Genomic DNA, 13734 nt, shown 5'->3' on the forward strand with positions numbered 1-13734 from the left:
TTCTTAGACACCTTTGGTGCGCCCTGACATCATACCCACGCTAGTGTGACGGTTGCCATGAAAACGCGTCACCCGCACGGACCTCCAATGTGATCGAGAAATTACTGACCAAGTTACCTCCCCGTCTTCTTTCTCTTCTTTCCTCCTCATTCTCTCTTTACCTCTTGTTTGTCGTTCTTTTTACTTATCTATCATCATCCATCCATATCTTATTCATATCTTAGAGTATCCTTCCAACTCTGACCTGTCTGTGAGCATGTCTAAGCGTACTGTAAGCAATTCCCTTCGAATTCGATGTATATCCTCCTATCTCTCACTGGCTGACGAGATTAGTTGTCTCCTTCCACCTCCTCCCGTCAAACTCGAGCTTCTACCTTGGCAATCCTGCCTGACGTCGACCCCGAACTCCTCATGCGTAAAACGAAAAGAATGAGAATTACGTCTGAAGCCGCTTCCTCTCAACCCCCATTGGTTGATGCGTCTCGACGAGCTCTCGACACCATTAAGGAGAAGTATCAATCCGGTCCTTCTCGCGAAGCACAATCGCTCCTTGATGACCATGTCATCGAGCAATATTTCGACTTCGAAGGGGGTGCTGGGCCATCTGCCACTGGTGAGAACCTATCTCCCGCCAAATCCGTCGAATCCGAACACCCTACCGTCGTCGAAAATGAAAATTCTCCCGGTAAGCAACCCACTGGTCCTCCTTCTGAGGCTTCCGACGAACTTGTGGAGGTTCCCGAAGAACTTGGTGACATCTTTCACGCCCCTCGCAAGGTTACCGTCAACCAGGAACTGGTTAAGTTGCTCGAGGATCGAAAAGACTCCGAAATCGGTGAGAATTCCACCGAGTTCTGTTCGCTTCTGACTTGTTAGCTACCCTTTGGGCCAGCATGACCTTCCCCTCTGTTCGTCTCGCGTTGAAGAACGAAGCTCTGGACCGTTTCCGCGAAACCAACGCCATCAAGCCCACTGTAAAGTGGTTTAAGAACGCTGTAAGTCTCGAATTCTTTCAAGTTTTATCGATTCTAATCATTAGCTCGATCGTTTGGCCCAAGGTTGGCGCCTCCGCAACAAAAATGGTGCTGTTGTTCGGCTAGAGGGTGAGCTCTGTACCGATTGTCAACGTCGTCTCGATGGTGGTGAAGACTTTCGTGTTGGTTGTATTGGCCCTCGTAAGTTCTTGCTGCGACTCGTTCAATGTTGATGCAATTCAGTCGGTGGTGTGTGTGGTGAATGCTCTGCTAAGGGTACTTCAAAATGTTCGGTGAAGACCAACAACCCTGAGTCCAAATTCCGTGAGGTACCTGTCTATTTCCTTCGAACTTGGTCGATGTTGATGTATAGGGTATTGTTGTGGGAGCAAGAACGGTCACTTCCAAGGTTACCTTTGTCCTGGAGCACGAACTTTGTGCGGCTTCGGTCCGTTATCGATCCCTTCCTGCCCATGACCAATCCGCCTGTCTGACCCAACTTTCGGGTTACATCCATCTCTTTACCTCCCTTCTCCTTCCTCTCCCTTCTCAACATCTGGCTCTTTACAAATCCCTTCATCTTATTTCCGCCAACTACGCTCCTCCTTCTGCCGATGAAACTCTGGATCATCTTACTTCTACTGGTGATCCTACAGGATTGAGTTCCTCTCAGCCAGTTGCCGGTCCATCCTCTTCTCCCCATACTCCTCTTCCCCGCAATGTCATTCGTATTCCCGCTTCGGCCCGTCGTCCCCGAGCCGATTCTAACGCCTCCATTGAGTAGTGTGTTTATATCTCTCTACTTGTAGCTATACTTCCTGTGTATGCATTCATTTCTGACCCAGTTTTGTTGATCTTGATCGAATTCTCACTTTCTTCTGGGGTCCCTCTTCCTCTTTTCCAAAAATTCACCAAAAACGGCCAACTCTTCTACATTTTCTCGTGGTTCCCAGTCATAGCCCGCATTTCCTGTGTATCCTAACCATTTTACCTTGAACTCTTCCTTTCCTCGTCGAATTCTGCTGTCCACGATTGCTTCCACATGGAATTCATCCTGGCCGTTAATTACTACAGGCGGTGGGGGTGGTATCTGTCGACCTGGTATCATATCATTAGGATATGGTTCCAACAGCGTGACATTGAAGACATTGTGCACTTTCATTGATGGAGGTAGATCTAATTCGAAAGCATTTTTTCCAACTTTCCTTATGATCTTGAAGGGGCCAATGTATTTTGCTTCTAGTTTTCGACTGGGTCGTTCCGTCGTAAGATACTTTGTACTTAGTAGTACCTGTTCTCCCTTTCTGAATTCTTCTGGTATGCTCTTGTGTCTCCTGTTGTAGTACTCTGCACTAATTTCATTTGCCATCCTGACCTGTTCTTGAACAGTCGCATGTAATTCTCCCATATCTCTCCATTTCCTCTCCAACTTGTTTGACTTTGATCGAATATCGTGCGAATGGATGTCGTAGTGTGGCACATAACCGTAACAGGCTTCAAAGGGACACAGACCGTGGCTACTATGTGGCGAACAGTTATAAGCGAACTCAGCAATTGGTAGAAGTTGATCCCAATTGTCCATGTTGTAGTTTACATACATTCCGAGCAGGATTTCCATCTGTTGATTTACTCGCTCAGTTTGTCCATCTGTTTGAGGGTGATACGCAGTCGAGTATAAGTTTTTTATTCCCAGGAACTGACATATTTCCTTCCAAATGTCCGCTGTAAACTGAGTTCCCCTATCTGATACAATTGTTCGAGGTACTCCATGTTTTGAAAAGATCTCCTTGATGTAGATGTCGGCCACTTTGTTCGCTGTTAGTCCAGTTGTACATGGAATAAATCTAGCCATCTTGGTTAGTCGATCGACTATCACTAGTATCGCGTCAAACTCGGTCGATTTTGGTAGGGGTCCCACCATATCCATAGAGATATCTGTCCACGGGAGTGTGGGTACTGGTAAAGAGACTAGATGTCCATACGGTTGATGTCGATGAGTCTTATGTCGGTTACAGATCTCACATCCTTTTACGTACTTCGCAATATACTCGTCCAAATGTGGCCAGTAATAATCCTCTTTGACTAAGGTGATGGTTTTATCTCTTCCTGGGTGTCCTATTAATATCGAATCGTGTCTTGCTTTCATTACTTCTAATCTTGCTTGTCCTTCTGGTATGACTACTCTGTTTTTGTACAAGAGTAATCCGCTTTGTGTCCAAGATACTATTGGCGTCTCGTTGCTAATCTGTGTCTTCTGTGTGTCCTGTGTGCTCTGTGTGTCCTGTGTGCTCTGTGTGTCCTGTGTGCTATGTATCTGTGTCATTTGTAGTCCTAGTCGTCGTATGTTTGCTATGTCTTCTGAGTCTTTTAGTCCGTTCTTGATGAGTCCGAATAATGAGTCTTCTCGGATTGCTCCTCTTACTATGTGTCTTGGCCCTTTGTGTTCTGAGTCCATTGAATTCGATCCAACTTGTTCGTGTGTCAATAGCAATTGTAGCCAGTTGCCTTTGTTTAGATCCGGGTCCTTGCTACTCCCTTTTCCCGGATGATAATCTCCTCGTCTTGTCAGAGCATCTGCTCCCCCATTTTTGCTACCTGGTCGGTAAGTGATCTCTATGTTGAAGTCTCCCAATATTTCCAACCATCTCATTTGCCTTCGATTTAGTTGTCGCTTGCTTTGGAAGTACTCTAAGTTCTTGTGATCTGTAATGATTTTTATAACATCACTACTGTTAGCCAAGTAGGGCCTCCAGGCGACCAGGCAGTCCACGATGGCTAGTAATTCTTTCTCTCCTACCGTGTAGTTTAGTTCACAGGGTGTCATTGCTCGAGACCAATACGCAACGGGGTGAAGTTCGGTGGTTCCCCTTATTGATGGGTGAGGGAATCTTTGAGACGCTATCGCACCTATCGCGCAGTCGGATCCATCGGTTTCGATCCAAGTTGGTCGGGTTCTATCAAAATGTCGAAGTACCGGTGCTGTGGTGAATGTTTTCTTTAGATCGTCAAAAGCCTTTTGGCATTCTTGTGTCCAGTTCCAAGCCTGATCCTTCCTGGTCAATCGTGTGAGAGGTCCCACAATATGCGAAAACCCCTTGATAAACCTCCGATAGAAATTTGCAAAGCCCAAGAACACTTGAGTATCCCGGACTGTCATGGGTTCTCCCCATTCTAGAATAGCTTTCACCTTTTCTTGATCCATTTCGATCCGTTCGTGTCCTATTACATACCCCAGGAACTTCACTTCATTTGAACTCCATTCGCATTTCCTCGGACTGACGACCAAATCGTTTTCAAGTAGTCGATCTAACACCTTTTGGACAATTATCTGATGGTTTTCGATCGTGTCGGAGTATACCGTGATGTCGTCGATATAAACTACTACCCCTTCGTCAAGTAGATCGTGAAACATGTCTTGTAGAAAGTTCTGAAAGGTGGCTGGTGCATTACACAACCCATCCCTTAGGACTGTGCTCTCGAAACTGCCGTATCTTGTTCGTAAGGCAGCTTTATGTTCATCTCCTTCCTTTATTCTGACTAACTGGTAAGCCCCTTTCAAATCGAGTTTAGTGAAGATCCTTCCTAATTGAAGTCGATCGAGTAGTGTCGAGATGAGTGGCATTGGGTATGAATCCTTGATGGTTACCTTGTTAAGTGCCCGGTAATCTGTAACTACTCGATAGGGAATGACTCCTTTCTTGGGGACCAGGAATACTGGGGACCCATAGGGCGATTTACTTCTTCGCAGATGTCCACTAGTCAGTCCATCATTGATCCACTGCTTCAGGAAAGCATCCCCATGCTCGTCCAGTTGGTAAATTGGTCCTGGTTTCAGTTCAGCCCCTGCTACTAATTCGATTTCGTGGTCACATTCTCTTCTTGGTGGTAGTCTTCTTGCTCTTTCTACCTTGAATAATTCGAGGTACTGGTGCCATTGTGTCGGTATGATTTGTCGCAGTTCCTCCTCACTCATTTCGTCCTCCCCTTTCTCCAGTGTTGCTCCTCTTATTAATCCTTCTTCTAATCTTGGGTATTTCCAACCAGTATCTCGTCCAATTCCGTCGAATTCGATCAGTCCCTTTCCACAATCGATCCTTGCCCTAAACTGTCTCAAGAAATCTAGTCCTACTAGTACTTCTGGTCCTTCGTATGCCATAACATCCAGTCGAGTTGCAATCCTGAGTCCTTTTCCTAGATCTAATTCTGCTTCTACATATTCGGTCACTAAGGTCGCGGTAGTTCCATCCAGGAACCTAATTTTTCGTGGTACCTGATATTGTTTCTTTGGGAATAGATGGTATAATGGACAGGCCGGCTGCACATACCTTCCTGTAGCCCCGGTATCGATTAACATTCCCATCTGTAGGGTATCTTTCTTTGTTTGTATTTTTATATAGATTATGGCCGAGTCATTACTGAGATCTATTGGTATTTGAATTCTCTGCGATCCGGGCAGATCCTGGCCGCAAGTGGTCGCATCACTTAGGCCAGGTAGTCGTTTCCCTCTTCTTCAAAGGTCACCGCCATTCCTCGAACTAATGGCCCTTTGGATCCAGTTGTGATCGAGTTCGATCCACTAGGAATCGGTGAGTTATGCGGATTTGGGGATCCCCTAATACTGTTTCTCGTGTTTCCTCCATTCGGACAGTTGTTGGCATAATGTTCTGGACTTCTACATTTGAGACAACGTCGGTTCTCCCTCCTCCAAGTCATTTCGTTCTCGCTGAGACGTCCTCCGTCCTCTGTCCAAGTGACCGGAGGGTCATTTGGTAGACCATAATTCATCATCCCTGGTTTTCCACCAGGCAAGGGTCCTCTACCAGTCGATTGTGAGTGGCGTTCTACCGGGTTGGGCGGACTAGTATCCAATCGCATCGAATTCGATCGAGGGGGAAGCCAGGTCGTCTCATTTTTGCGTCTAGCAGCCCATCGATTCGCCGCAATCATCGTTTCAGCCATCCGTTGGTTCTCCTCAGTCCCTATCACATGTTGTTTGAAATAGATCCAGTCCGATTTGGTTCGAGGATCGGTGTTATTTACCACTACCACTTTCAGTAGCTCTTCCTTCAGGCCCTGTATGGCTGAGGCGATTTTCATGGCATCGGGTACCTTTCCAAGGTGTGTGGACCAAAGTTCAAAGTTGGCAAAATACTCGGCGGCCGTATCCGTCTGTCTTAACTCCTGCAATTTCCTCATAGCCGTACCTGCCATGTTACTGTCTCCAAATTGAGTTCGTAAATGCTGGATGAATTTGTCGTAGCTCTCTAGCCATCCGGTCGAATTCCATATACTTGGATTGGTTATGGCCGGGGTTATAAGCATTTGAGGGGTGCCTCGAAGATACCCGTACATGAACAGGATCTTTCTGCGATCGGTGGCGTACTCTGCCCCTTTGAATTCGAAGTTCATGTGACATGCTGCAAGGAAGTTGTCCAATTCTCCTCGTTCTCCACTGAAGGTAGGTGGATCCGCACACCTGGTTCTTCCTGTTCGTTCGTTGTTGGTAAGTTTTGGCTCCAAACACGGCTTGTTTTCTTCGACTTCGATCAAACTTGCCCCTTTCGATGTGAGTATCTGTTGGTTCTGTCGGTCAGCTTTCATCGTAGCCAGTTCTTCCCTTAATGCATTTTGTTCCTTTTGTTGCATCGTCATAATGGCTAACAATTGTGACAACTGCTGCGATAATTCATTTAGCGGATCTGGGGTAGTGGTAGTAGACGTGAGATCATGTGAAATGGTACTTCTCGAAGAACTTGTTGGTATTTCTTCCTCTGGGACCAGCCTGTCACGAACTACGTCGTGACACCTCGATTATTCCACCAACAATGACCCTCCTTTGACCATCAAAACCCCCATCACGCCTTAACCTCTTTACTCTACACGTAACTCAGGACTTCTGAGACCAAGTACGGCGAAGTTAGACGGAGTTAGGCTAGGTAGGGACAATGGGAGCAGAAGTACGGCGAAGTTAGACGGAGTTAGGCTAAGTAGGGACAATGGGAGCAGAAGTGCGGCGATGTTAGGCGGAGTTAGTCGAAGGAGGAAGAGGATGGCCGAGGGCTCGGGGAAGTTGGACGAAGTGCGTTGAAGTACGTCAAAGCGCGAGAGGGTTGGATGAACGTCTAGGAGGAGTAGATAATATTAGCTGAGAAGATCGCTGAAGTTCTTCAGCGATCCTTGATTGTTGTCAGTAGTGAAAGACAGATAGAGATAGCTATAAATCAAGATACATCGCCATCAGTAGAACAAAACCCTAGTTAGAGTAACTACGCCGAAGTACGCCGTAGTTACACCCCTTTCGACGTCTGCGCCCTCCTGGTTGGGTGAGACATCGACTCAGAGCGTGAAGTTAGCCGAGGTTCGTCGACCGTCGGTCTATTAAGAAATAGTTGTTCGACGGCCGTGACAGTATCAAGGATCGCACTTACCGACGACCCGTGCGAACCTCGGAGAAGTACAAAGATAATATGGAACCAGAAAGAAGAATTACACGAGGGATGAGTAGGGATGGAGACAGGATGGAGGAGAACGAGAGGAGAGCATTGGAGGAGCTTAGCAGAGCAATGGGGCAGGACCTTGGAGTGGAGGATAGTGTGGGGGGATCAATTCAAGGAGATGAGTTCGTTCCACCGGTGCCTTCTAACCCTCCTTCTCCTCCGTCTAATGCTCTCCCACCTGCGGGATCCCCACTTGGATCAGACCAAACCCCACGCCCAAGAGAAAACACTGGAAGTACGGCGAACTTGGGAGAAGAAGGAACACAAGGGGTGGTGTTGGCCTTGATGCAGATGGTGGCGAATATGAACAAAGACATGATGGAGGAGAGAAGACGTAGGGAGGAATGGGAACAGAGAAGAGAAAGGGATACAGTGGGCGGGATTGCAGAAGGGATATCAGAAGGGGTGAGGTACGCCATGGGACGGCAAACTTCGGCGACCCCAAGCGTAGTGGGCGAACAACGGAAGGGGATAAAGCTACCTAACCCAGACCTCTGGAGAGGAGATCGGAACAAGTTAACCGCCTTTCTGTCTGAGTGCGACGTACATTTCGAATTGAACTCTCATCTTTTCCCCGACGACACTAAGAAAGTCTTTTTCATGATCTCTCATCTACGCGAAACACCTCTTCTTGCAGTGCAGCCCGATCTATCCAAAAGACCTCTTCCTGAGTACCTCACGACACACGATCAGTTCGTTAAGTACCTCAAGACTAACTTTGGTGATCCAGACGAAGAAGGAACTGCGGCCCGACAACTTAACGACCTCAAGCAAACCGGGTCTGCTTCGGACTACTTCTCCGCCTTCCAGCGACATGTTGCGATTCTTAAGTGGTCTGATGATGGAAACCTAGTTGACCGAGCCAAGAAAGGACTAAAATCGCACCTTCTAGATGAAATTGCAAGACACGGTAGATCGTTTGGGACTGTGAAAGAGCTATTGGAGTTTGTGATTCCCTTGGACAACCGCCTGTGGAGGAGACAAGTGGAGAAGGAGGCAGAGAGGAAAAGGGAAGGAGGGATAAGGACAACGACAGTGGTGGAAAGTCAGAGGACGGAGAAGAAAGAAGAGAAGAAATGGGAAAAGGGGCAACCTTCGGCGCAGGGTGGTGTCCAGGCGGCTATGATGTCGACGGTGGTAAAGAGTACACCGCCAAACATCGACGAAGTTCGCCGAAGATGGCCTAGGCCGAGCTCCGATCTGAGGGAGACAAGGAGGAAGGAGGGGAAGTGTACCGAGTGTGGTGAAGCAGGACATTGGCTGAAGGAATGCCCTGTAAGGGAGGCTAAGGTTAAGGTTGGACTGTTGCCTCCATGGGGGGAGAAGTTCGGAGAACGTGGTGGAGGATCGGGAGGGAACGCAGTACCTCTCGGACAGAGGAGGAACTTGAATGCGGTTGGAGGAGAAGTAGATTTGGAAGAGGACCAGGGAAAAGAAGAGGACCTGTCGCAGTAGGCGAGGCTCGGCGGGTCCGCCATATTCTCTCGGCCACCATTCCCAAACCCATAAAAGAAACACAGCTGATGGAGCCAGAGGATTGTGAATACAAAAATACACCACTCAGTACCCCTTGTTCATGCAATGTCGATAATCATCTCCTCATCCCTTCCGTTTCCAGAGATCAACCTAAATCGGACATTTTCATTAATGGAATAAAGCTAACTACGCTCTGGGACACTGGAGCTACTTGTTCATATATAAGCCCTAAGGCAGCAGCGAAGATAGGTGTAGAAAAGAGGCGATATCAGGTGAGCGTACCCGTTCACATGTTCGACGGCTCGGTGAGTGTCGCTGGACCCATCACCGAGTTTGTCGAAGTCGGATTTAGTTTGACGAAGGACGCCGAAGTGCGATCTGTTTGTCTCGATGTAACAACGCTCTGCGACGCAGATGTTGTGATAGGGTGGGATTGGATGAGGAAGGAAGGGGTTGTCCTTGATGGAAGAGACAACTCGGTGAAATTTCCCATCCCAACCCCACCAAGTGCGGCGAAGTTAGCGGCCATAGGGCTGCCGACTCTGACGGACGCGATAGACCTCCGCGGCGAAGATGAGCTTGAAGAGCTGAGCCCGGAGGAACAAGACGAGTTGTTCCAGGTAGTTCCTGAACAATACCACCAGTACATTGACGTTTTTAATCCGAAGAAGGGAGGAGAGACCCTTCCCCCTTCAAGGTCCTACGATTTGAAGTTTGAGCTTAAGGAGGGGGCGAACCTTAAGGTCGCCTCCCTCTATGCTCAAGGAGAAGATCAGAGACGCGCGCTGAGAGACATACTAGATCGCGAAATCGCCGCTGGCCGAATTCGGGCAAGTAACTCGCCATACGGCTCACCAATGTTTATGATACCGAAGAAAGCCGAAGGACAGTGGCGAATGGTCATCGACTATCGAAAACTGAACGAAGCGACCATACCAGATGCCTACCCTCTCCCTCTAATAGGTCAAATTACTGAAGAACTTGGAAAAGCAAGGTATTTCAGCAAACTAGATCTAATTGGAGCATACCAATTGTTGAGGGTGACAGAGGGACATGAACACCTGACGGCGTTCAGGACACAGTATGGTATGTTTGAATCTCTGGTTGTTCGTGATGGGCTGCGAAACGCCCCCGCGGTCTTCCAACACTTCCTAAATGAGGTGTTTAGAGAGCTACTAGGGAATGGAGTCGTGGTCTACATTGACGATATCCTCATTTATGGGAATACGTTGGAGGAATTACGAGGAACTACGGCGAAGGTCTTTGAGGTACTGCGGAAGGCGAGCCTGTACGTGAAAGCTAGTAAGTGCGAGTTCGAAAGAGATTCGGTGGTGTTTCTGGGTTTCGTGGTATCCTCTAAAGGTGTATCGGTGAACCCAGAATACATTGATGCCATCACTTCCTTCCCACGTCCTAAGAATCTACGAGAGTCAAGGGGATTCATTGGAGTTGTAAGCTACTACAGGCGCTTTGTCCCCAACTTCTCGAAGATTGCTAGACCTATCAATGACTTGACAAGGAAGGAGGTACCATTTGTATGGGGAGTCGAACAGGAGTCAGCCTTCAAAGAGTTGAAGGCTAGGATGTGTACTGCGCCGGTGTTAGCCCATTTTGACCCTACATTGAAGACGATATTACAGACAGATGCGTGGTTCTTCGGCTGGGGGTTCATAATTTCGCAGATCAACACGGCTGGTCAAGAACACCCGGTAGCTATTGAGTCTGGTGCTTTCAACACAGCTCAACTGAATTATACGGTAGGAGAAAAGGAGTTCCTCGCTGTAGTGGAGGGTTTCAGAAGAAGGAGACACTTATTATTGCAGGTGGAAACCACAGTACTTACCGACCATCTAAACCTTACCTACTGGATGGAACCGAAACAACTCAGTCCTCGGCAAGGTAGGTGGGTAGAGGAGCTAGCTAACTTCAGGTTTAAAATGGTTTATCGGCCAGGAACCCAGGCAAGTCTTCCAGATGGATTATCTAGACGGGCGGACTATCATTCCGGGAAAGGAAGTACCATGGTACAAGAGAGCAACCTTATCCAAGGTCTGCCGAAGTTCGACGAAGTTGACGCCACCACGTCGGAGTTGCGTCACCTCCTTCGAGCATTGCAAGGGGCAAGGGAGGTAAAGGAAAATGATCTTGTGGACCCTATGGATCTAGTACTTGGAGTTCAGGAGGACGAAGACATAGAAGGGGTCAGAGAAGAATTATTAGGAGTCGTTTGCGCTGAGTGTTCTCATCCTACGTGTAACGATAACGTGCAGGAACCAGGATCAATCACCGAATTACGCCGTAGTTCGCGGTCTCCTCTAATCCTTCGTGGGGGGTGGAACTCAAGAGGTTTCCTCACATTCGACGATCGCATTTATGTGCCGAACTACGCCGATGCTCGGCTGAAGATCATGAAGATGCGACATGACTCAGCCTTGGCCGGTCATCCAGGTTCGGCGAAGACCCTTGAACTAGTCCTGAGGGATTATGTCTGGGTTGGAGTAAGGAAGGATGTCGAAGATTATGTTGCTGGATGCGCGGTATGTCAGAGAGCGAAGACTAACAGACAGAAACCTCATGGGGAGCTTAAACCACTGGAGGTAGCTACGAAACCTTGGTCTAGCATCTCGATGGATTTTATCGAGGAGCTGCCAAATTCCCATGGATATAATTCCATCCTGGTAGTGGTGGATCGGTTGACCAAATGGGCCATTTTTATCCCGACTACGACGAAGTTAACCGCAGCCGGCCTATCAGAGTTGATATTGGACTATGTGGTGGCCCAGCATGGGTTGCCAGAGAATATAGTATCGGACAGGGGATCGAAGTTTACCTCCAAGTTCTGGAAGAATTTGACCGATAGTCTCGGAATAAGACTACATCTCTCTACTGCATATCATCCACAGACTGACGGACAGACCGAACGAACCAACCAGTCTTTGGAACTGTATCTTCGAATCTTCACCTCCTATCAGCAGAACGACTGGTCAAAGCTACTCGCTCGAGCTAGCTTTGCTTACAACAACACCCAGCACTCTGCGATAAACAAAACCCCATTCTATGCGAACTATGGATATCACCCTCGTTGGGCTGAAGAGATAAAGGCTAGCTAGGTCGAAGTGCCCGCTGCTACGGTGGTGGTAAAAGATTTGACTGAAATACACAAAGATTGTATCGAAGGAATTGAGAAAGCTAATGAGAAGTACGCCGAAGGATACAATAGGAAACACCGGACTACGCCGAACTTCGCGGAAGGAGACCTAGTGATGCTGTCGTTAGAGAATATTAAGACGAAGAGACCAATGAAGAAGTTAGATGTTAAGCAAAGTGGGCCGTACAAGGTAGTACGGCAGGTAGGTTCTCATGCTTGTAAATTGGAATTACCAGGAACGATGGCAGGTATCCATGATGTATTCCATGTCTCCTTGCTCCGTCCTTATCACCCTCCAATATTTCCTGGTCAGCAAGCTGAGCCACCTGGGCCAGTAGAAGTAGACAATGTGGGAGAGTCTTGGGAGGTAAAGGATATTGTGGACTCTAGAGTAAATAAGAGGTCAGTGTCACGAACTACGTCGTGACAACTGTCACGAACTACGTCATGACACCTCGATTACTCCACCAACAATGACCCTCCTTTGGCCATCAAAACCCCATCACGCCTTAACCTCTTTACTCTACACGTAACTCAGGACTTCTGAGACCAAGTACGGCGAAGTTAGACGGAGTTAGGCTAAGTAGGGACAATGGGAGCAGAAGTGCGGCGATGTTAGGCGGAGTTAGGCTAAGTAGGGACAATGGGAGCAGAAGTGCGGCGATGTTAGGCGGAGTTAGTCGAAGGAGGAAGAGGATGGCCGAGGGCTCGGGGAAGTTGGACGAAGTGCGTTGAAGTACGTCAAAGCGCGAGAGGGTTGGATGAACGTCTAGGAGGAGTAGATAATATTAGCTGAGAAGATCGCTGAAGTTCTTCAGCGATCCTTGATTGTTGTCAGTAGTAAAAGACAGATAGAGATAGCTATAAATCAAGATACATCGCCATCAGTAGATCAAAACCCTAGTTAGAGTAACTACGCCGAAGTACGCCGTAGTTACACCCCTTTCGACGTCTGCGCCCTCCTGGTTGGGTGAGACATCGACTCAGAGAGTGAAGTTAGCCGAGGTTCGTCGACCGTCGGTCTATTAAGAAGTAGTTGTTCGACGGCCGTGACAGTATCAAGGATCGCTCTTACCGACGACCCGTGCGAACCTCGGAGAAGTACGAAGATAATATGGAACCAGAAAGAAGAATTACACGAGGCATGAGTAGGGATGGAGACAGGATGGAGGAGAACGAGAGGAGAGCATTGGAGGAGCTTAGCAGAGCAATGGGGCAGGACCTTGGAGTGGAGGATAGTGTGGGGGGATCAATTCAAGGAGATGAGTTCGTTCCACCGGTGCCTTCTAACCCTCCTTCTCCTCCGTCTAATGCTCTCCCACCTGTGGGATCCCCACTTGGATCAGACCAAACCCCACGCCCAAGAGAAAACACTGGAAGTACGGCGAACTTGGGAGAAGAAGGAACACAAGGGGTGGTGTTGGCCTTGATGCAGATGGTGGCGAATATGAACAAAGACATGATGGAGGAGAGAAGACGTAGGGAGGAATGGGAACAGAGAAGAGAAAGGGATACAGTGGGCGGGATTGCAGAAGGGATATCAGAAGGGGTGAGGTACGCCATGGGACGGCAAACTTCGGCGACCCCAAGCGTAGTGGGCGAACAACGGAAAGGGATAAAGCTACCTAACCCAGACCTA

General features: G+C 48.2%; 3 protein-coding genes across 3 annotated transcripts; 2 read left to right on the plus strand and 1 right to left on the minus strand.

Moving 5' to 3' along the window:
* Window positions 1-256: 256 nt before the first annotated feature.
* TREMEDRAFT_60125 (uncharacterized protein) lies at window positions 257-1287 on the plus strand (the record flags this gene model as incomplete). The annotated part of the gene is made up of 5 exons (XM_007002656.1): window positions 257-271; window positions 334-835; window positions 877-995; window positions 1040-1175; window positions 1250-1287. The coding sequence occupies 5 exons, from the start codon at window positions 257-259 to the stop codon at window positions 1285-1287; spliced, it is 810 nt and encodes a 269-aa protein (XP_007002718.1).
* A 4169-nt stretch (window positions 1288-5456) lies between these two features.
* On the minus strand, window positions 5457-6626 carry TREMEDRAFT_60127 (uncharacterized protein; the record flags this gene model as incomplete). The annotated part of the gene is made up of 2 exons (XM_007002657.1): window positions 5457-6022; window positions 6266-6626. 2 exons carry the CDS (start codon window positions 6624-6626, stop codon window positions 5457-5459), a joined length of 927 nt encoding a protein of 308 aa, XP_007002719.1.
* Window positions 6627-7441: 815 nt separating this feature from the next.
* TREMEDRAFT_60128 (uncharacterized protein) lies at window positions 7442-8926 on the plus strand (the record flags this gene model as incomplete). The annotated part of the gene is made up of 2 exons (XM_007002658.1): window positions 7442-7843; window positions 8522-8926. 2 exons carry the CDS (start codon window positions 7442-7444, stop codon window positions 8924-8926), a joined length of 807 nt encoding a protein of 268 aa, XP_007002720.1.
* Window positions 8927-13734: the final 4808 nt, after the last annotated feature.

This window comes from Tremella mesenterica (genome assembly GCF_000271645.1).
Source record: "Tremella mesenterica DSM 1558 unplaced genomic scaffold TREMEscaffold_2, whole genome shotgun sequence".
NCBI lineage: Eukaryota > Fungi > Basidiomycota > Tremellomycetes > Tremellales > Tremellaceae > Tremella > Tremella mesenterica.